The sequence below is a fragment of the Sceloporus undulatus genome, chromosome 6 (genome assembly GCF_019175285.1).
Source record: "Sceloporus undulatus isolate JIND9_A2432 ecotype Alabama chromosome 6, SceUnd_v1.1, whole genome shotgun sequence".
Lineage (NCBI taxonomy): Eukaryota > Metazoa > Chordata > Lepidosauria > Squamata > Phrynosomatidae > Sceloporus > Sceloporus undulatus.
In genome coordinates, this window is record NC_056527.1 from 64,461,841 (window position 1) to 64,486,190 (window position 24,350).

Consider the following 24,350-nt stretch of genomic DNA (forward strand, 5'->3'; position numbering starts at 1 on the left):
ATGGAGGATTCTCTCTAGGAATCTCTATGTCCATCAGTGCAACTCTGTGGTCATCATCTGCCTGGTCAACATCTGGCATTGGCAATAGAGTTGTGCCTAGCAGAGTGTACTCTCTAGGTTCGGTGCCATTTTTGGTTCAAGTTGACCATAGAGTTCCGTTGGAGGACCTACAGATTCCTAGAGAGGCGTGCTCTCGGGTAAAAACCATGGTGTTTTTGTTACTTCCGGTCCTTCCATACTCTCGAGGGTCTTGTGCCCTTAACCCTAACGAATAGAGAAGGAGGAGTGTGTTTTATTTGCGTTCCTAGGCGCCTCCACCGCTCTCGCCCCCTCATAACACTTGAGAACCGGAAGTGCCAGGCCGGAACCATCTTTACAGGATGTTTGAGACCCTCGCGTCCATCCGGAAGACTTCCGGTCTGAAGGGAGGGAGGAGGTAGGACGAAGAGAACGTACGGAGATCTCGCGAGGTTTTGCGGCCTACTCTCAGAGCAGTAGGCCTGATCGTAGAGGCCTCTGGCTTGAAGATAGGCTGCCTCAGTCTTCCTCCAGCGAAGGCGCGCAGGCGCAGTAGGGAGAGACCTGCGCCGGCCGTCTCCCTTCTGTCTCTCTGTGTGAGGAAGAGAGAGAGAGAGAGCCGTTTGGAGGCCGCTTCTCTTTCTCGTCCTGAAGCTTTCCACGTCGCTCCTGAGGGGAAAGGCATAGGCCTCGCTCGGGCCCAGCCGGGAAATGGGGCGGAGAGGAGGAGGCCGGCGGCGAGGCTGGGCTTAGGCAGAAGCCAAGCGGAGGAGGAAGAGGAGGCCTCGTCCTTGGCCTCGCCGTCGTCGTCATTAGGGTCTCTCCAATCGATGGCCTCTCAGCCGGGGGCGCCTTGACGGATTATCCTCGGAAGGATCCCGATGCCGAGCACTTCGGAGGCGGCGAGCCGGGCCCGGAGCGGCGGCGGCGGCGGCGGAGGCGGGAGTAGCAGGGGCTCCGAGTCTCCGTCGGCGGAGAAGAAGCGGCTGCACCACCGTCGGCGGAAGCGCTACTCCTCGGCCCCTCAGGCTCCGGCGCTGCCTCCTCTCCCTCTCCCGCTCCCTGCTCCGGTGGCGGCCCCTCCGACCCCTTCGCTGCTCTTCCCGCTGCTGCAGCCTCAGCCCTCCCTCCTGCAGCCCCCGCTGCCGCCGCAGTCGCTGCTCTTCCTGGCGGCCACCGGAGGGGCCTCGGCTTCCTGCTGCGGGGGCGACAAGGGCGGGGAGCGCAAGCGGGCCAGGGGGAAGAGGCGCTCGGGGCCTCGGCACAAGCGCAGGAGGGGAAGGCTAGGCGGAGGGGGAGGGCTCGGGGGGCTGGGCCTGGCCGCCTCGGAGCGCCGCGGGAGCGCCTTGGGGGCGCTGGGAGGAGGGGAGTACGACGACGTGAGTTCGCAGTCGGAGGGGCCTTTGGGCGGAGGAGGGGTGGCTGGGAGTGGCGGGGGAAGCCCGGCTTCGGGCAGCCGGAGGGCGCGCAGGGAGCACCGCAGCAGCAGCAGGCGGCGCTCCTCCCGGGAAGGGCACCGGGAGCACCGCCGGCGGGGGGAGGAGAAGGAGAAAGACAAGGAGAAGGAGAAGGCCAAGGGGGCGTTGGGGGCGGCGGACCAGAAGCAACCGCAGCAGCAGCAGCAGGCGCAGGAGGCTCCCGCCGGGGCCGCCTCCTCCTCCTCCTCGTGCTCCAAGTCCCGCGGCAGCCGCCACAACCACAGCGGAGGACCGGAAGGCGGTGGCGGCAGCGAAGGCCGCAGGAAGGGCTCGCCCAGCAGCAGCGGCACCAGCAGCCGGAAGGAGCGGGAGAGCAAAAGCCACCGGAGCCGCAAGGAGCCCCCCTCGGCTTACAAGGAGCCTCCCAAGGCTTACCGGGAGGAGAAGGCCGAGCCCCGGGCTTACCGTCGGCAACGCTCCTCGCCCAGCCCCGGCCGGGATGACAGCCCGCCCGGGCACAGGACCTCCTCCTCGCAGGGCCAGCGGAGCCGCAAGTCGCCCCTCAGCCCCCGCTCGCCCCTCAGCCCTTACCGGCGACGCTCGCCCAGCTACAGCCGGCACAGCTCTTTCGAGCGCGGCGGGGACGCCTCCCCCGGGCCCTACAGCTCCTGGCGACGCTCCCGGAGCCCCTACAGCCCGGCCGTCAGGTAAGGCAGCTCCAGGGCAAGGGGCTCGGCCTCAGATGGACCCCTTAAACGACTAGGGAGCATAAACAATGATTAAAATCACAACATTAACTCAAGTGCCGTCATCCTGTGAAGAACCAGGGAATGACCAGGTAAGAAACAGCAAAAATGTCAGTTCTGTTACTGTTGTTTCTTGCCTGGTTATTCACAGGATAATGACTCTTCAATCACGTTTCGGCTCAACGTCATGTGGAAACCAATTTCAGGTTAATCACTGGTTATTCACGGGATAATAGCACTTTGCACACGACATCATATGAAAACCATTTGCACAGTTGCGGGTTAATCACGGCTTAATCACTGTTTATCCTTCCAGGTTTCTCCTGTGTGATAAACCTCTAGGCCAGCAATTCACTTGTGCTGGCACCTCTAATTCACGGCTGGATTCTGGCGCTTCACACTCTTCTCTCCCACCATTCTCGAACTGCAGTGAAAGCTGGCTGTGTTGATGCTCTTCAACTTTGACCCTTCACCAGATTTGTAATTAAGAGTACAGTAGTCCCTCCTTATTCGCTGGGGTCAGGGCTGGAAGACCCTCGTGAATGTGGACAAACGGCATAGAAAAACACTATTCTTTTTACCTGGGAGAACACCGCTAGGAATTTCCAGGTCCTCCAGCGTAACTCTGTGGTCAACATCTTCCAGAAGTTGATCGTAAAATCATTCTGGAGGATCTACAAAGGCCTAGATAAGTGTTATCTCTAAGGGCGTCTAGGTTCTCCAGCACAGCTCTATGGTCAACCTCCAGCAGAATTGCATTGGAGGACTTGTAGATTCCAAGAGAGAACATATTATCAGAGCTGCAGAAGTCCAAGCTGCAGAGGTGGAGGACCAACCATATTTTCAACATAGCACTTTTAATGGAGTTTATTTATTTACTTGCTGTATCTATACCCCACTCTTCAGCCAGAAAGGCGCTCAGGCCAGCTTTCCACTTTGTGAATAGCCCTCTTGAATTGTCTTTTTTGTGTGCAAAATAGTTGGATAGTCAGAGACACTCATTGATTGTGCCTTCCTCCTGAGAATAGTGAAGCATCAGCTGACAAAACTCGGAAGAGTACAAAACACTTAAGGTATTTAGATATAGAAAGTATTCGTTTCCTGTTTAAGGTATCAAGAATAAACTTATTGCGATGATGGACTTGAATTACCAGAAAGGCTACATGATTCTGGTAATGGTAGGAATGTAGAAGCAACCTTTCTTTTTATATTTATTTATTGAATTTATTCCCTATTTTTCTCCTGGGATGGAATCCAAGTGCTTTTCTTAATAGACTCTTGTACAACAAGGTGCCTTTTCATACTGTGTTGGTGTAAATCAGGTTTTTTTTGCAATCACCTTTAAATTCTTATGTAGCTTTTATTGACTCAAACATGTATATTCAGGTTGTCATTGACTGCAGGCGTAAATTACACGTACAGAAATAATCCTCATCGAGATCAGTAAAACGTGAATAAACAAGTTTGATCATGAAATATTGACAGTTAACTATTGGATTATCACTTCATAGAAACTCAGGTTGGAATATTACTTTAGGATTTGTGCCTGACTGTCCGGTACGTGTTTGGTTATTGTTCAGGTTTTATCACGTTACTTGTTGATTTGGAATTTCTGTGTTTAGAATTGCCACACGCTAGAAATATTTCCTCCTTGGATAGTTAGGTAAGTCCTGGATAATATGATAGTAAGTTTTTAGATTGTAGATGGTCCAGTCCTTAGAATTGAATCTCATTTAGTTTGAACAGAACATGCTCCCAAGTAAATATAATAGATTCAGCACTCATCACTTCCTTGCTTCCCATTCTGTAAAGCGTTGTTGAAGTTCCTTACTCATACTGTTGATTTCCTGCCCTGGATATCAGGCCTTGATATCTACTTTGTGTTTGAAACGCCTTCATTCATAACTTAAAGTTAGGACATGGTGACCCCTCTGTTTTTATCTCCTAGAAAAGTATCTCTTAAACTCTCTGCTTCACTTAAAGGGTTGAATAAAGGCACACGCATTATGCCTTTTTACCCACTTTAGTTTTCTTTTTTGTTGCTTTGGCCATGGCATGTGTCTGCTTTGTGTTTGCAGACCTAAAAAGTGCAATCCTGTATGTAATTATTCAGAAGCCCAGGTTCAGCGGGGCTTCTTGCCAGGTAAAAATGCTTACACCCCATATCACCGTCTGTTTATTTATATGACACGTCAGTGACCATAACTGCTCACACCAAATGAACTACATAGAACAGTTAAAAAATAAGCAGAAACAATGAGAAAAGCAAGAGCAAACCCTCTTGAACAATTCTTGCCAAGAAAAATCCCATGATAGGATCACCTTGGAGTAGCCAAAACTGGGAAGTGACTTATGTATACAAGTAATACATAACAGATCAATACATACATTATTTAATGTTGCAGTACAAAAACACCTAGGGTACATCTACACTGTAGAAATAATGTAGTTTGACACCACTTTAATTGCCACGGCTCCACCATACAGAAACCTGGGATTTGTTGTTTTGTTGAGCACCAGCACTGACAGAAAAGGCTAAGACTTTGTAAAGCTACACATCCCAGGATTTTGTAGGATGGAGTTCCAGTACTTAAAGTGGTTTCAAACTGCACTATTTCTGCAGTGCAGATGCACTTCTAATCAAACACTTCATGAATAAATATGAGAGAATAAAACAGAGCAGAAGAATAAATACACTACTTACAAAGATTAAAAAATAACAGTCTGCATTTCAGTAAGGTTTTCTGCAGTAAATTTACAATTGTTGATTGCTGGCTATTTCTTTCTGTTCCAGCAGCTTTCTTACCATCTGTTATCTTGGTCTCCTATCTCAGTTTCTTCCCTAGTTATCATCCAGTTTCCACTGCAGAGTTAAAGGTCTCCAGTTCTACTTCAAGCCCCACAGATGCTCAGATGACATGTTGGTCTTTCTCCACCAAAGTCCTGTTCCTCAGGCAGGGTTTTTAAAGAGGATTCAAGGTAGTTGGGTGCAAGGAGATGGGTGGAAATACTTCTTGATATTAGTATCTCTTCACCAAACACTCCTCAGTCTTTGTAGCTTTTGTTGTAGATATGGAAGCGAATTCCTCTTTTAATGTAGTAGTGCAAAGTCATCTTACTGTATATCCTTAACTATAAGTCAAGAAATTTATGCCCAGAAATTGACCCTCAAATCCTGGGTTAACTTATACAGTATACAGTAATACTGCTTAGAGAGGTCCTGAAAGAAATACTGCCTGATGCCCCATTCTCTGTAATGCCTCACTCTCTGAGCCTTGGCAGTGATTTCTGAAAGAGCTGCCCAGACAGGAGTATATGTGAAAGAGGTGATTTCCTTCTCAAGCCAATGTTAAAATCTTATCTTCCCATCCTCCTCCTCTTGCGGATCTCTTCCCCCCGCCAAACACCCCATTTAACTCCACTTCTTTCTCTTTTCAGTCCGATGTTAAAACCTTTTCCCGCCACATACCCCATTTCCCTCCAGTTCCTTCCCCTTTCAATCCAGAGTTAAAGCCTTCTCCTCCAGCACCAGAAAAGTGATGTTAGGTGGTTGGGAGAGGTCCGAAGAAGGAGGGAAGGAAGCGGTGTTACATGCCCCTATGTTTTACCCTCAACTTATCCATGAATCATGTCAAAATCCACCATTTTGCCCTAAAACCTTCCCTCAGCTTAATACACAAGATTGACTTGTACACAAGTATATACAGTAGTTAGCCTTGTGTGATGCTGTAGTTCTTAAAATAATCATCTAATACTGATTTATTTAGATTTGTTATCAAGTTTTTCAGTCACATTCACAATAAGTTCTTTGAACCAACTGATTATTTTTCATATCAGTTTTTAAAATAGTTCTGTGATTTGAAAAGGACAATTTCATTTTATAATCATAGTTTTGCTGATTGCTTCCTATATTCTTCATCTGCCTGGTGTTTTCCTTTTTCTTACACTGTGCATTTGTAATAGGCTGTCAATCCATTATTCATATTTAATATGAGAAGATGTAAGTTGTTTTTTTTCCTAATTCTTGGAATTTTGTGGATAACTATTCTATAAAAGTATCACTTTTGAATAAGAAGTAATACTTATCATTGGTCACGTTAATATCTTTGTGAGATGAAAAAGACACTTGACAGTGGTCTTGTTTTTAGTAATTGATTTGATAATATTTGAAGCTAATTGGTGTCAGATTTGATTATACTTGACTGGAAGATAATACAGTGCTACCTCGGGTTACGAAATTAATTCGTTCCGCCGCCCCGTTCGTAACCCGATGCATTTCGCAACCCGAAAAGGGCTTTCCGTTAGCGCTGGAAAGCCGCGCGTTTGAATTTCGCGCCGAAAAAAATTTCGTAACCCGAAAAAACCTTCGTATCCCGGAACAGTTTTTTCCAATCTAACTTTTTCGTATCCCGGAAATTTCGTAACGCGATCAATTCGTATCCCGGGGTACCACTGTATTTTGAGTTTTCTTTGGAATTGGAGTTTGGAATGTTTTTGGTGTTTTGCATGAGGTTTGCTAAATGGATATTTAATTGCTTGTGATATTATTGCACAACTTACTTTATGGTTTGGAACTCTGTCTGTGAGTAACACAGCTGTCAATACAACCGAAGACTTGACATGTTTGGTATATACACTTGTCCCTCCATTTTTTGGAGTATTTGTATATGCATAATGAGATCTTGAGGATGGGATCCAAGTCTAAAAGCAAAATTCATATATGTTTCTTATTCACCTTCTAAACATAGCCTGAAGGTAATTTCATACACAATATTTTTAACAATTATGTGATTGAAACAAAGTTTGTCTACATTGAACCATCAGAAAGCAAAGGTGTCACCATCTCAGCCACTCATGTGGACAATTTTGGATTTTGGAGTATTTCAGATTTAGGAATTCCAGATAAGGGAAACTCAACTTGTACTACCACTATTAAGAGTGCTTCACAACTGTCTTACACTAAGGAGAGTAAGATTAAGATGATATCTTTCCAAGCCAAGTGAAAATGGTGACTCTGAATTTGTCAGATACATTTCCAAAGATGCTGCCAGTTAAAAATATATCCAGAATTTAGAGTTACTCTGGCCTGATACAGACAGACAAAATAAAGCTGCATCGAGTCACTTTGCAAGTATGCTATTTAAATTATACATACGTCCAGAAGCCACACCAAAGCCACGCTCCAGTCCTAAGGATTGGAGTGCAGCTTTGGTGCAGGTTCCAGACTCTTAGGATGCATGCATCATTGAAACACCATACCTCCAAAGTGACTCGAAGCAGCTTTATTTTGGCTGTCTGTATAGGGCCTCTATGAACATATTTTAAGCCCTTGGAATTTTCTTCCTTCTGGAGGAGTGTGTGAAAGGAGCTCATACTCCATTTCACCTGTGTACACCCTTCTTTCTTGTGTGCCAGGTCACTGTTTCTTAAAATATGAATACTTTAACATTTTGGTAGAGAGCCAGAGTGGTGTTGTCATTTGAGCATTGGTTTGAATCTCTACTCAGACATGGAAACCAACTGGGTGAGCTTGAATAAGTCACACTCTCTCAGCTTCAAAAGAGGGCAAAGGCAAATCCCCTCTGAATAAATCTTGCCAAGAAAATCCTGTGATAGTTTTGCCTTAGGGTTGCCATAGGTCTGAAATGACTTTAAGGAACACAACAACAACAACAAGAAAGAAAAATTATAGTCTATTCTTTTTATCTGGACATAAGTGTCCCATTCCTCTTGAATGCAGTAATTTCGATGATAACATGTACATTTACATAGAATACCATGTAAAATCAAAGGTAGTCCACAGACATTTTACAAAGTAATTGGCTTTCTGGTGGATGACTTCACCTGGGTTGCCTTCATTTAAACTTTGCTTATTAATGTAAATGTCTAGCATGCAACATTTCTGAGTACAGGTTTATATAAATTTTAATTTAATTTTGTTGTTGACATAGTTACTAAATTTGACAAATTGCACCTTCCTTGTCTGATGAGCTAGGAACGATGTGCCAATAAAAATGTTGGTAAGATGTCCTTAAAAACAAGGAACCCATAAGCAAATGTGTACAGTATCCATACAGAACAAATTGTGAGCAGCAATAAAATTGAAGCATGACAAGACACTATATACTTACTCCCAAAAACGTTTATGGAGTAATGCGGTCTTTATTGCCCATCTAAAGACAAATGAGGAAAGTTTTAATCTCACCTGCACAGAATGACATTCTGTAACTGGGGCGCTGCTTCTGAAAAGCACCTGTCCTGAATACCCATCAGCCTGATTTGTCTAGGTGACAGAATATGTAGGAGAGCTCCTGATGTTAGTAAATTGTAGGTAGGTTTTTTATTGGAAGAGGTCATTTCTCATGGTGAAAGGTGATGTTGATACTTCCTTTCCAACCTCAACCCTTCAAACTTCAGATCTAGAAGATCCCCTAAGTGTCGTGAGCAGCTTTGGAGGTGGGGGGAACGAAATGGACCTTTAGAAAAGTTTTATTTTTCACCTGACTCTTTTGGATTCTTTACATTTTATATTCTTTATATTTTAAAACTAACTTCATTGGAATATACAAATAAGATTTTATTAATTTGAAATTAAATTGTTTAATACTCGTCACACTTCTACCAAAATGTCAGAGGGTACATCTACACTGGAGAAAAAATGCAGTTTGACACCACTTTAAGTGCTGTAGCTCCATCATATGGAATCCTGGGGTTCGTAATTTTATGATGTCTTTAACCTTCTCTGCCAAAGAGTGCTGGTGTCTCACAAAACTACAAATCCCAGGATTGGAGCTTTGGCAGTTAAAGTGCTGTTAAACTGCACTATTTCTATTGTGTAGATGCACCCAAAATCTCACAGATTTCAGACTGAAGAAATAAATCAGAAAAAAAGCAGCCTAATTCTGTCCATCTTACTTTTTTAATTTCACTAAATTGTTTTATACTCTGTTTTTACTTGGTATCTTATTATGTCATTTGTCATATGCCCTGAAAATATTTGCATTGAAAGTCAGTTCATATATTCTTAAAATAAATGTGTGCTTAAGACATCTTTGAGCTATTTTTCCTGGTCTTGTCTTGTATACCTGATTCAATACCATTTTGGAAACATATAGGACTCATAAATGCAGTACTTGAGGCTGAGTGGTTCTCTTTCGTTTTTACAGAAAATAGCTATATTATCTCTGCGTTGAGAGCTTAGGATTCTTATGATGAAAATATTAATACATTTGAGCAGCTGGTGAAAACTGATGCTGAAGAGACAGAATGAGAGTAGTTCTCTAGTGCTCAACTAAATAAAATATGCCTTTAAAAGTTTGCTTACTGCTGTTGTATTCACTTTTGGATCTTAAATTATGCTTTTCTCCTGTAAGGCAGAGAACCTCAGAGGAAAGTAAGTTGTGTTGCTTAAGCACGTATTGTTTTAGTCTGTCAATAATTATACCTTTGTGTGTGTGTGTAAGTGTTTTTTAGGTGATGCACTGTCATGTGTTCTTTGAACAAGGAGAAGGCTGGAGGTATGGTAGGGATATGACGGACACAGGCCTGCAGAATTTCCTGTTCCTTGTAACAGCCTGAACTAGGAAGAATGCTTATGGGGATCTCTCAGTGCCTGTGTGCCATGCACATGTATTGGAGGACTGTGCATGAAGTAATAGAAAATACACATTTTGTCTTAAGAATTTTATCACACACACACAGTTTCTACCCTTTTGAAATTAAGTCTGTTCTTAGCATGGAGTAGTTGAGGCATGTATTCAGTGATATTTTCTTTTTCTATTTTCCTTTTGTACAGGATAACCATAACATACTGCGTTGTCTCTTGGCACTGACAGTCTGGAATTTGTTGTGTGGTGATGTTGCACGATCCTCAGATATTGGTCATTGTGTCTAAAGCACTTGCTGTAGAAAAATCCTGAGTTTAGCAACTGTCTAGATGTTATGTTTAGATGCCAAGATTTATCAAACTGTGAAGGAAACTTTGGCTGGGTTCTCTATCAACCTTCCCCTTTCCACACAGCTGGGAGGGGCGCAAAGCTTTGGTTTCTTAATCACAAATGGCTGTGCTGTATGAGCTCAAAACAAGTTCAGTTTTCTGTTTAGCTGCTTACTTGGTTGGCAGGTAGGACTTCCACATAGGAGTATATGGACTCAACTCCCAGTGAATTAATCAACTGACAAAGGAGGAACAGAGTACATTGGCTTGGATCCTGCTGTTCTTACTAGAGTAGACCCAGTACATTGGTGGAAGTTAGATAAGTGTTGACTTTTCAGGTTACCATGGATTTCATGAGTTTACTCTAGTTGGAACTAATAATAGGATTTAGGCCTATAGCTAGTTTTAATGAAGCCAATCTCATTGCTCATGGATTAAAATGTGTTTGTTTAAAACTAACTGAACCGTAGCTAGATTAACCAAATTTTACCATATTTTGGACAACGTGTTGTTAATCGAAAGTAGAAGCAAAAGTTTCCCATCTCTTTGATGGAGAAGAAGGAGATAATGCCAGAGTGAGACTAGACTTAAATTAAGAAATGTTGAAGTTTTTAAATAAATAAATAATGCAACAAGACATTTCTTAAAGACTAGATTTACAAATCAGATCATTTTCCAGTCACTGGAATCACTTAGCCCTTGGCTCTTTATCTCTGTGCAATGCTAACCTGCATTTATTTATGAGGGGTGTCATGTGAATGTCCTTAATGTGTTGAGAATCATGCCTTTATAACACTTACATGAAATACCTATAGAAGGTCTGAAGTTTTTATAAAGTTTCAACAATTCCCACATTTTCTCAGCAGCATCTTGCATCTATGTAACTTGAAACCAAGTTGTTATTTTGTCCCCAAGATTAGAAGTGGTGGCTTATAAGAGATTTGTTAAAAACTGTTTCCCTCCTGCTTGTGTGTCATCATAATTGCCATCATCAAATAAGGTTTGCACTGAGATTTGTGCACATTTGTAGTTACCAGTAAATGTATTGGTATTTTCATTTGTTTCCTTTAGGTTTGGTCCAGGGAATGGTGCATGTAGTGGTACTGGTGGAAATGGGATTTGCCCTTAACCACTTTGGGGATACTCTCCCAATCTGCTCAACCACCTTGGCAGCAACCCACCCCATTCATAGAATCACAGAGATCACCACAAGGATCTGGTGCTGAGGTCTATATTTCAGAGGAAGGAATTGGAAAGACCATCTCTGAATATTCCTTGGCAAAGAAAACCCTATGATATTAATCAGGTCATCATCAGTTGACAGAAAATTTGAAGGAAAATGCACACACATAATATAAATATAGTCTGAAAATGAATGATTTAAAACAGTGGATTGGTTTAGCACAACTTAAAACTATGATAATATTAATCTGAGCCATACTTTATGTTTGTATGCCAAATGCTGCCTAAACAAAATGTCTATAGTAATTAATTGATAGGCCATTAAAATTGGCTGGTTGATGACTAAATAGAGTTTTTAGGCTAAGTTGGAGGATCAACTGACTCGCATCACTACTTCTATAAATACACGATTATATGTTTGAATATGGAACATAAAGGCATCTTCTAGAACTAGTCTGGATCCCTTTGCCAGTAATGACTTGCTACCCCATATCTTTTATAATATAAAACATGGTTGGTTTACTTCAGGTACAGTTTTCCAAGGGCTCCTTTCTTTTAATAGCCAAACTGCATTAGCTTGTTTGTTGTTAGAACAGTTTAGGAGTCATAAGATTATTTTTTAAAATAGAATAATAGATTTGCTTTGTTTTTTTGTACCATGTGTTTTTTTAAAAAAGAAAACATAATAGTTTTCAAATTAATGCATTTGAAAAGTGGTGCTGAAAGAGAATTCTGTAGATACTATGGACTGCCAAAAAGACAAATAAATTGGTTAATCAAGAGCCAGCATGGTGTAGTGGTTTGAATGTTGGACTAGGGTCAGAATCCCCACTTAGCCATGGATACCTACCAGGTGATCTTGGGTGAGTCACACAATCTCAGCCTCATAGGGAGGCACTGGCAAACCCCTTTTGAACATATCTTGCTCCCCTCCAAAAAAAACTTTGATAGGGTCGCCATAATTTGAAAACCATTTGAAGGCATGTGACAACAACAACAACGATAAGCAAATAGAAAATAGGTACTTTATATATTTTAAAATAAAAACATCTCTTAACCCAGACTTTATTTGGATTTGTTATCCACTTGTTTTTATGGCTATTTGAAGCCAATTTATTCTGCTAACATGCTAATGAAATAGCTATAAAATCTGCTCAGTAGACAGAAAGACAACTAAGTATGAAAATAGGCACAGGCTAAATGAATTAATATTGTAGTTTATTGTAGTAAAAGTATGTATATACCCATCCTCATTACCTCTTGCTAACCAAGATATATGGCATAATGAAAGAAAAGGTTAAAAGGAAACAATATTGGTCTGCTCATATGAAAGCAACAAAGAGATTAAAGAACCAAAAATAATTAGAACTCCAATGATACCTAATTCTTGAAGATGGGAACATGTTTTCAAGGAAGCTGTTGAGCATTTGATACTCTGCCTAAGTAACATAAATGCACCTCAAAATGATCTTATCTTCCCCTCCCAAAGCTCTGATGTTTACTGTAGCTTGAGCCCTCTTCTTCCTAGTAATAAATGTAGGAATTATAGTCCCAATATTTAAGAAAGGAGACACCACTAATCCTATAAAAAATAGACCAGGGGGCAAAGCAGACAGACAGGAAGGAGCAGCTAGAAGCTGCTCCCAGCCCGATGCCCCGGGACTGTGGTGAACATGTGCTGCGGCACTGAGGGCCCCCCCCCCTATTGCCCCAAATAGCCTCTTGGGGCTGGATTTAGGCTGCCTTAGGCAGCCCCAGGGCAGCCCCAGGGTGGCTTTCAAGTGCTCCAGGGGTGTGCATTGTGTAAACAACACACACACACAGTGGAGTGACCAGAAGCCACCCCCATCTGGCTGTTTGTTTCAGGCCCAGTTTCCCTGTTACTAAAGGTCAGCAAGCTATATGATCCGAATCTGTAAGACTTGAGCAAGGCTGTTGATGATAGGATGGCCTGGAGGTCCCACATTCATAGGCCTGCCATAAGTTTAAATATTTAAGTGCACTAAAGGAGTACAATACTACAATAGCCACAGGTATGTAAGCACTGTTGTTGTTATTTTATTTATTTATATTTTGCCTGTGTCCTGACGGATTCAAGTTGGATACATAGTTCTGGGATCAGAATTTAATAGGATGCAACTTGTGACCTTGTGCATGAATCGTTGAGGTAGTGGGTCTGTTAAGTTTGTTGTTAACTCTTCTCAAGTTGACTTCAACTTATGGTGACCCTATGAAAGTTATCAACAGCCCTGCTCAGGTCTTCCAAACTCAGGGCTATGGCTTCCTTGGTTGAGTTTATCTGTATGGAATGCATTCTTCCTCTTTTCCTACTGCCTTCTACTTTATCAAGCATTATTGTCATTTCTAATGAGTTATGTTTTCTCATGATACAGACAGCCCTCTGTATCTATAGATTCTTTATCCATGGATTTAAACATCCACAGCTTGAAAACATTCCAAAAAATATGAATTTCAAATTGCAAACCTTGATTTTGCCATTTTACATAAGGAATACCATTTTACTATGCCACTGTATTTAATGGAACTTGGTTCAACAGGGGGTCCTGGAACAAACCGTAGTGGAAGGGCCCACTGTATGGCCAAATTACAGTAGTCTCAGATCAGCTTCTAGGAACAGTTCAAGCTTGATTTGCTCTAGCACCCTTTTATTGCTCTTTTTAGCAATCCATGGTATATGTAGAATTCTTGTCCAGCAATAGATTTCAGATGAGCTGATTTCCTTCCTATCAGCTTTTCTTCACTCTTCAGCTTTCACAACCATATGCAGAAATTGGAAATATGATGGCATGGACAATCCTAACTTTAATATTCAATGCTATATCTTTGCACATTAGGATCTTGCCTAGTTTTTTCACGACTGTCCTTTTCAGTCGTAGTCATCTTCTGATTTCTTGACTGCAGTCTCATTCTGATTAATGTGACTCAGGCCCTGTACACACTGGCCATTAAGGCCAGCATGTGGGCGGAGTTGGGGCATAGCATCCTCAGGACGCACACCCAACTCTGCCCCCAGGGTGCCCTGATGCGTGCACTCCACACAGCGTGGGGTGTCATGGCGCTACTCCAGTGCTGTGTCCATACGATGCAGCACTGAAGGAGCGGTGTATAGCCGCGGCAACACAGCTATGGTGCCCTTTCGAGAGCACAAAAAGGAGCTGCCCTCAAAAGGCTGGATCGGGACCATGGCATGAAGTTGCCACGGCCCTCATCCAGTTAGGAAAAGAGTGGTATCCCTCCCTCCCCCCTTTAAGGGCTGTATATACAACCCCTCAGCTAACGTATAGAAGATCTTGAACTACTTCAGTGTCTGCATCTTGAACTCTAAAGTTATGTAAATATCTGTAGTCATTATTTTTGTTTTTAATGTTCACCCATGAGCCTTCCTTTGCAGTCCTTTACTGACTTGCTTCAGTAATCATTCCAAGTCTTTGGTATTTTCTGTTGGTTGTATGGTGTCACCGGCATATCTTAAATTGATGTTCCACCAATAGTCGACCTCCTTCCTCTAAATCCAATCCTGCTTCTCATATAACATATATACTCAACTATATGTCAACCTCATGTATAAGTCAAGGGCAGGTTTTGGGGACAAATTATAGATTTTGTCATGACAGTCTAAGGTAAAACTTGGAGGCTCCTTCAGAGTGTGTGTGTGTGTGTGTGTGTGTGTGTGTGTGTGTGTGTGTATGACAAGAGAGACTCTGATTGGGGCTGTTTGTTTCAACCTTGGTTTCAGCCAGCCAGCGCAGGTGGGAAAGGGTCTCTGTTTATTTAAAACCAATTAATCACTTAGGATTCTTTCTGCTTGATGCAAGAGAAAAAGAAACTCTCTTCCACCGCATGGGGAAATCTGAAAGAGCTGCTATCACATTATTATACTAACCCATAAATAAGTCGACCTGGGATTTTGGGGTCAATTTTTGGGCAGAAATTTTTAGACTTATAGACAAGGATATACAGTATGTTCAGCAGACAAGTTAAACGTAGTGTGATAAGATGCAGCCTTTCCTGAACCCTGTTTTTCTGTATTCTTTCCAGATGTATAATGTCCTTTTGTTCTGAGTAGACATTACACATTAGAATAAGCACACCCATTTATTTAAGAGCAATCCATAGCTTTTCATGATTAGACAGTGAAAAGCTTTGCTGTAATTTATAGAGCACAGGGTGGTTTTCTTCTGAATTTTCTTGGTGCACTCCATTATCCAATACAGTGGTACATCGGGTTACGAAAATAATTCGTTCCGCGGCCGCTTTCGTAACCCGAAAAGCCTTCGTAAGCCGAAAACCCATAGGCGCTAATGGGGAAAAGCCGCGATTCCGTGTGAAATAGCGCCGAAAAGCACCAAAAATTTTTTCGTAACCCGAAAAAACATTCGTAACCCGGAACAATTATTTCCTATGGGATTTTTTCGTATCCCGGAAATTTCGTAACCTGGGTATTTCGTATCCCGAGGTACCACTGTATATGTTTGCAATATGATGTCTAGCACCTCTTCCTTTCCTGAATCCAACTTTGACATCTGGCATTTCTGGCTCCGTATGTAGTAAAAGCCTTTATTGAAAAATTTTGAGCATTAATTTTCTTGCATGGGAAATTAATGCAATGCTCTATTGGTTACTGCAATCCCTGGTGTCCCCTTTCTTGGAAAATGGAATATAAAGTGTTTTTAATCTGTGGCTGTGCTTTTGTTTTCCATATTATCAGATTTTTATTAGAACTTGCGTAGATTTGGTCTGCTTGCTTGAAGAAGCTGTACTGGTATGCCATCTGTTCCTGGTGAGTTATTTCTCCCAAATGCTCAGAGTTCAGCCTCTGCTTCATTTCCTGAAATTGTAGGTTGATCTTCAGATGGTTCTTTCTTGAATTAATCTGTCATCCTTTCATCTCTTTTATAAAGTTCATCAGTGTACTTCTCCATCTTCTTTTTATTTCTTGTTCATGTAACGTGTCCTCACTCTTGGTTTAAATTTCCCTTTGATTTCTCTGATCTTGTGGAAGAGGTCTCTTGTTCTTCCTTTATAGCTAGCGGTCTTCTTCTATTTCTCTGCATTTATTACTGCAGTAATTCTCTTTGTTCATATGCACTAGTTGCTGAACAGTTGCAGTCAGGGTTCTGACCTATTTCTGTCCCCTTTTACTTTTCTTTCTTGTCTGTTATCCATTGAGGCTTTTCTTTCTTTTTGGCTGCAGATGGTGTCTTTTTGCATTTCCTCCTGACAATGTCCCTTGCTTCTAAATTATTATGCTATGTATTGTAATTAATCAGTCACTCTTCTATTTCATTTCTTGATCCTAGCCAAATTTCATAGTCCAAATGCATCTGAGGAAGTAGACTGAAGTCTATGAAAGTCCGAAAAACCCACAAAAAACTATCTATGAAAGCTCATGCTGCCAACTTCTTTCTTTCAGTTAGCCTCAAAGATGCTACAAGATCTCGCTATATGCACAACGTTTAGTTTGCCCTGTTTCCTTCTTATGTGTTCCACTTGCCTATGATTATAACATATCATGTTTTTGCATGTGAGTCAATTTCTTCTTCTGCTTCTATGGTTGAAATATAAACTTGGATGATGGTTGCTATTGATAGATTTCCCTTTATTGATAGCATTTGGTTAGACTTTGCATTATATTCTTTGGTTATTTTTGTTACATTGCTCATCACTATTAATGGTGCCTCATTTCTTCTTAGATTTTAATTTCCTGAGTAGAACACTGAGTAGTTGTTGTTGTGTGCCTTCAAGTCATTTGTGACTTATGGTGGGTGACCTTAAGGCGAACCTATCATAGGGTTTTCTTGGCAAGTTTCTTGCCATCCTCTCTCTCTAACACAAAATGTCCAATGCCTGTTCACTTTTACTCACCCCAAGTATTGCCATGTTTATAAGTTCCATTTTTAATACAGTATCTGACTTGCCCCGATTCATGCTTCTCATATGCCATGTTTCCTGTAATATGTGTTGTGGAGCTTCAGACTTTCCTTTCACCTCTGAGCATATCAACAGTTAAATATCCTTTTGGCTTGAGTCCAGTTGCATTATTAGCCTCAGTGCTTCTTGTACTTGCCCTCTGCTCTTCCTCAGTAACTCGATGTTTCATTTTGGATTTATCATAATATGATTTTCAAGGTAAAAGACATTCAAAAGGGATTGATTGGTGCCTCCTGATGCATAGTACTAACAAATGTTGGCTGTAGTCAGCTGCCATTGTAACTGATAGGTCCTCTGGCAGTGTCATCTCCTGCTTCTGTTGCTGCTGTTTGACACATTTAGTCTGGCCCTTCAGCAAAATCTTTGAGATTTCTTTTGTGTTCAGTTGTGAAGGCTTATGAATTAATATATTCAGACCTTTGCTAATGGATGGGTATGTGTGGATATATCTAAGTGCAAATGTTTCTTTTTCAAATCCTCCTTTGAATTAGTATTGTTTGAGAACAGTTATTTGTAAGTGGAAGACTACATGTTCAGGAAGGTAGAAGTGCTTTGTATTAGTTGTCCCATTTAGCTAAAGCTTGCAATTTCTGATATCAGATTTGAGATTTGCAGAGAGGTATTACTGAGAAAGGATGGTGTATATCATATTGGAGGGTGAGCAATGTTGCTGCCAGGATAGATAGGGGGCCAGAGTTGGCATATGGCCTTATATCAGGATTTTGTCCCTGTCTTTCAGTCCATGACATGTGCCTGTTGTAAGTGATCAATTGTTTCAGGTTTAGAGGCTCTCTGTGAGCAAGTAAACACCTGCCATCCAGAGCCTGTGAGATGGAAATGTTACCTTCCAGAATTGTAATTATTTTATTGATGATGCATTTGAATCTGGGAGCTGTAGATGATAACTAGTGATAGTCTTATTTTCTGTTTTGTAGTAGGTTTTTCTGGGTACCAATCTTGTCTATTTCATTTTATTTTTCCCATCTCGTTGGGTGATTATTGTAGTTGAAGAAATTCCTGTTGTAGATTCATGGATTTTGCATCCCTTTATTGTGGGCTGAACAGATGTGGTTTATTGGAAGGTTTGGATGCAAATAAGTTTTAGGTAGTATGTTCTGGCTGGAGACATATAAGTGTTCTGTACATGGATAATTCCCTGAGTAATTTGTATAGTTCATTTTATTATCTGTCTGTAAGATATGTAGAAAGGATTCTGTAAAATGTGGTGCTGAACATTAGTCTTTCATCCTTCTGTATGTAGTCTGATTTGTTCATGATAACTATGGCTCCTCCTCTATCAGTCTTTTTAATGACAGCATTGGAATTGGAGAAATCCAATTCCATGTTCTGACATTCAGTATGGGTCCATATAAGGGTGAAATAGACTGCCCAAAAAGAGTGGATTGGGGCCACCCCGGCACTGCGGTAACCACACGTGTGCAGCCCCATCTGGCCCATTGCCACTGTTTCCAACTGGCTTCTGAAAAGGAGCAGGTTTTTTCAGCTCCTTTTCAGGCCAACTCTTCTGAATTGGGGCGGCATTGGGACAGATTCTAGCTGTGTTTGGGGCTGCAGCGTCTAAATGCTACACCCCCAGTTCAGCCCGACGGTGGACCTTTTGGCCCATCTATTATAGGCCTGTTACAGACTGCCAAAATAAAGCTGCTTTGGGTCTCTTTGGAGGTATGGTATTTAAATGATGCATGGGTCCTAAGAGTCCGGAGGTCGCGCCAAAGCCATACTCCACTCCTAAGCACTGGAGTGCAGCTTTGGTGCAGCTTCCAGATTCTTCAGATGCATGCATCATTTAAATACCATACCTCCAAAGAGACCCGAAGCAGCTTTATTTTGGCAGTCTGTAACAGGCCATAGAGTTCTTTCTGTAGTGCTGGAAAGCATTTTTCTTTGTATTGGTATAATAGTCATTATGTTGTGAAGGTGAGTTCATGGCATAGGTGAGTTACTGCCCTGTCTCGTGTCACAGTCCCTTAAATGCATTAAGGGTTCCTGCTGTTTTGCGTTTGATCTGATTAGTAAGGAGTGTTTATGCTGTAAATTGTCCCAATCAAGTATTGGTGGAAAATTGTTCCATTTAATCATAAAGGCCCATATACAAGCCTTGTTAAAAATGTGGGTATTATGGTCTGAGAATGATCAAAGAGTATTCCCACTTCTAGAGGGGTATGGCAAGATTGGCTACCGTGGCTCCATTATTGTATAACATAAAGTGGACCCTTGTTATACGCTGGGGTTTGGTTCCAAGATCACCTGTGAATAACAAAATCCATGGATGCTCAAGTCCCATTAAATATAATGACATAGCAAAATAGTGTCCCTTAAAAAAAATGGAAAATCAAGGTTTGATATTTGAAATTTATACTTTTCTTGGAACATTTTCAAACCGTGGATGCTTGAATCCGTGTATAAAAAATCCGTTTATAAGAAGGGCTGACTGTATATATAAACAACATTGTTTTAGCTTTTTTCACTGCTCCTTAAAGTCCATTGTTTCTGGGAGAAAGACAAGTTTGTATGCTAACAATACAATTTCATTATCATCTTCAGAGTGGATTTAAATATAATAATAAGGATTTTTGTAATTATTAGTAATCTGAATTATTAATTATCAGCTAAATGTCATGGCTATTAGGAAAGATCAGAAACATTACAGGCGGACTATGACTGGTCATCAGATCACTCGCATTAAACAATTTGAATATCTAGGATTTATCTTTACCAGCTCAGGATCTTTTAATACACACATCCTTTAAAGCACACAGCCATCTTGAGAAAATGCAGGGCGTACAATTAAAGATGTGGCTAAATTTTATTATGACAAAGGAGGCAAACTAGTACAGCCTACACTTAAAGTTTATCAGGGAAAGGCTGTGGGGCAGCTGCTTTATGGGGCACAACCCTAGAACTACATGGATTTCAAAGGATTTAATCTATCCAAGCCCACTATTTCAGGACAATATTTCAGTTACTAAATAGCATACCATCCTCCTTTTTGTGAGCTTTTTAATAAACTGTAAGATGCCTGGGTACTGGACTACAGTGTCCTTTACAGTGGACCAACCCCCTTCCAGTTGGCACTGTTGGGTATTTCAGTTCAGTTCATAATTTGATTTTAAAAATGGGATTTTCACCTGAATTTTTATTACTGCAAGGTAAAAAAAGCATTTGAGCTTGTTAAATAACATGTAAAATTTCATGAATTGATGGCTGAAATCAGTACACAAAGAACATTTCCCATTTACACAAAATCAGACATTAAGAATGCTCTTCTGTGATATACAACCAAACTTATGCATCCAGAGTGCAAGTGATTAATTATTTGGGCAAGAATGAATACTTTCCCCATTGCAGTTATATTAATTAGATTCACAGGCATCCCCTCAAGGGAACAACAGTGTCAGCGTAGATTTCCAGCTCCGGAAACATGGAGCACATAATGTTCTCATAGGCTCCTGATCAGTTGAAAGGCAGTTCATGGATATAGCTGCAGATTGGGCAGGTATTTTGGCAACAGCCAAGAGTGCGTTTCAACATTTAAGGCTTATGTGCTAGCTGCACCCATTCCTCGAGATGTCAGATCTTAACAGATGCCTTGATTATATCCCATTTGGATTATCGGAATATGCTATACATGGGGCTGCTGCCACCCTCACAGATACATGTTGTGGTAACATGGGAAAGGGGCCTTCGTGGCTGCTCCTAGGTTCTGGAACTATCTTCCTAGAGAGATTAGACTAGTATTCTCCTTACTATCCTTTTGTAGGCAGGCAAAGACCTTTGATGGCTCAGATTTCAGGGTGAAAGGGCCTCTCATATGCTATCTTGTTATATTTGTTGTTCTTTTTAATGGTTTGTCTTTAATTGCTTTTAATTTTATTGATAATTCAGTTATATGTTTAACTCTTGTAGTTAAACATATATCTCACAGTAGGAAAAAGCAGGCTATGAAAATAATAACACAGGCCAAGATAGAAATATGTAGCATAGTAGTTGAGGGGTAAAAGTGGCTGGAGAGAAGAGCATATACTGGTGTTCTTATTGATAAGCCTGGCCAATAGAGCCATGTTTGATTTAACCAGTTTTGTATTGGCAGTTTAATCAGTTAAAAAGGAATGGGCTGAACTCCATATGATAGACCACCAACATGATTCATCCCAGTGAAAGCAGGGAGGAAAAGAAGGGAGAGAGATGACAAATTTTGTGTTCCCGTTCCTATTACTGGTTTATAAAATGAGCTTTTGCTGGATCAGTATTTCATATTGAATTTTGGTTATTTTATTGGATTATTATAATTGAATAGATGGCTTTTAGCTAACCAGTAAAATTTCTTAGTTTGTCTAAATCTTTACTCTTCTTAACTCTTCTAAGCAGGAGATCAGCAAAATCCAGAAGCAGAAGCCCTTATTCGTCACGGCACTCAAGATCCCGTAGTAGGCACAGGGTGTCAAGATCTAGAAGTCGACAGTCGAGTATTTCCCCTAGCACTCTGACTCTAAAAAGTAGTCTAGCTGCAGAGCTGAACAAGAACAAAAAAGCTAGAGCAGCAGAAGCAGCCAAAGCCAATGCAAAGGCTTCAAACACTTCTACACCTACTAAGGGAAGCACTGACACAGGAATGACTATCCCTCAAGCTAACAATGTAAAGGAAATAAAGAAAGTAAAGACTGAACTTGCACCTTCCCCTTCAGTTGTGTCAGCTTTGAAAAATGATAAGGCAAAGACAAAAAATCCTGTTCAGGAAACAAAGGGGGAAAACAATTTGGTCGTAGAGAAAGCTGCTAAGCAAAAAAATCCAGTGGTGAAAGACAGTAAATCAACTCCAGTGAAGACACCAACACAACCCGTTGCAGTGAAAGAAAAAAGCAAGTCCCAACCCTCATGTGCAGCACCTAAGGAAAAGGATCACAGTGTTACACTAATAACGTCTACGCTGCCACCCTTGCCTCTTCCTCCTTTGTTGCCAGAAGATAAAGACACTATCAGGTGGGTTGTGAGAACTCTGTATATAGGTCCCAGTTTCCAACCAGAAATAAAACCAATGAATCTTAACTGATGTGAGAGTAATGCTTGGTGCCCTATATCTAGTAGGCAAGCAACCTAATATCTGTAATTTCAAGCATTTTGCAAGTGTTCATCATGTCTTTGCAGATAAAATATTTGTTAAAGCATTTTGCTACCATTTGCTTACTGTCCGTAAATGTTAGAGAATGTTTGCTGTGTCCTTTGAGTCTTAAACATACTAAACAAAAATGACTCAGTCTTGAAGATTTTAACTTTTATATTCACTTTGTATTAGCCTATTTTAAAACAAAACATTTGAAGCCTGTTGGCATTATTTTAATTGGTAAAGTCTAATACTTTTGACTCTTTCCTCTCTACTCATTGCATTTTCCTAATGAGTGGGTTGTGGATTAACCTTTCATCCTTCTGTTTCTTTTTGCCTCCCCAACCTATCCTTGCTGAGTTATCTTTTTATCTCAGAGCTTGGAGTGTTAAGTTTGAAAAATAATTCATTGTTGTCAGTGGTTTGCAAGTTGGATGATGATGATGATGATGATGATGATGATGATGATGATTTATTTATATCCCGCCTTTTCCCTAGGGAATCAAGGAAGATTACAACATATATTAATTCATTGCCACTACCACCGATAATTGAAATAGCTTGATTCTTTGGATCATTGTTAATGAAATAATTACTTAAAATTTTCATTTTTTAAAACAAGGTATAGGATGGTAGAGAATGGCATTAAGGTTATTACTGTCAACCCTTAGAGACGCATTCCTATTACAGTGGAGCCTTGTTATACACTGGGGTTTTGTTCCAAGATCCCCTGTGTATAACAAAATCTGTGGATGCTCAAGTCCCATTAAATATAATGACATAGCAAAATGGTGTCCCTTATAAAAAAATGGAAAATCAAGGTTTGATATTTGAAATTTATACTTTTTTGGAACACTTTCAAATCGGGGATACTTGAATGTGTGTATAAGAAGGGCCAACTGTATTGTTTTTTTATTCAGTTTCCAAGGGAGCATGTCTGCAAAAGCAGTTAAAAAAGAAGTAGAGAAGAAATTGCGCCACTTGCTTGCAGATCTACCACTGCCACCTGAATTGCCTGGAGGAGATGATGAATCCAGAAGCCCTGAAGAGAAGAAATTAACAGTGCAACCACATCATAAAAAGAGACCGAAGTATGTATCTGTTCTTTTTCTGTACCATACTGCTGATGTGTAATATGCATATTATTTTAAATTACCTGCTTCAGTCAATTCAAAAGTTTCTGTTATAATCAAAATATAATTTTATTAAAGCTGCTGTTAGTATTTAATTGTATGGACAAAAATATTTTTGTGTGTTTCCTTAAAAGCTATTTTCTGAACAACAGAGGAAATAACAAGTAACAAGGATGAGACATCATCTGGTGATATATAATGGAGCAATTTAAGAGTGGTGCTGGGATTCAAAGAAGCATGTTAGCTTTATTTTCTGGTCTTTGGTTGATTTCCTATACACATTTTTTTTCTAATAAGAAAAGATGATACCTACTCAAAGGAAGTATCACCACTAATTCATTTTTAGGTGTGCTCATGTAATGGATGAGTATACCTACAATACTACAAAAAATTTTGACACCCCCCCCCCCCATGACTTGCAAGACTCTTTTAACACTTAAGCAGGGAAGGTTTTTATTTATTTGTGTATTTCATTTGTTTTAAACATGTGTATATCTTTTAAATGATGTTATAGTGTTTAATGTGGAGATTTTAAATTGTGTTTAAAATTGTATTGTGAATGTTTTTTAATTCTCTGTGGGAGCCACCTTGGGTCCCACTTTAGGAGAAAAGTGGCATATAAACAAAGTAAGTTAAATAAATACAGTTAAATAACTGAAAATTTGGAACAACATTTCTGGTGTAGGTTTGGAAGAAGGAATAAGTTTAATCTCCTGACTCAGTGTCAACGTAGATTGGGGTGGAAATTTGAAAAACATGGACACATGCATCTCTTGGGGACAGCATCTCATATTGGCTTCCAGTCCCCTGAAACCCCCATGACCTTTCTGTCCCCAAAATAAT

The 24,350-nt window shown here is 40.8% G+C and overlaps 1 protein-coding gene across 1 annotated transcript in view; it reads left to right on the forward strand.

Annotated features, from left to right (window-relative positions):
* The first annotated feature begins 325 nt into the window (after positions 1 to 325).
* CDK13 (cyclin dependent kinase 13) overlaps positions 326 to 24,350 on the forward strand; it is a 48,819-nt gene continuing 24,794 nt past the window's right edge. Inside the window, exons 1-3 of the mRNA XM_042473587.1 lie at positions 326 to 2,143; positions 21,642 to 22,253; positions 23,295 to 23,465. Of these exons, the coding sequence (XP_042329521.1) occupies positions 900 to 2,143; positions 21,642 to 22,253; positions 23,295 to 23,465 (2,027 nt within the window). The 5' untranslated portion in view covers positions 326 to 899. The remainder of the gene's footprint in view (positions 2,144 to 21,641; positions 22,254 to 23,294; positions 23,466 to 24,350) is intronic.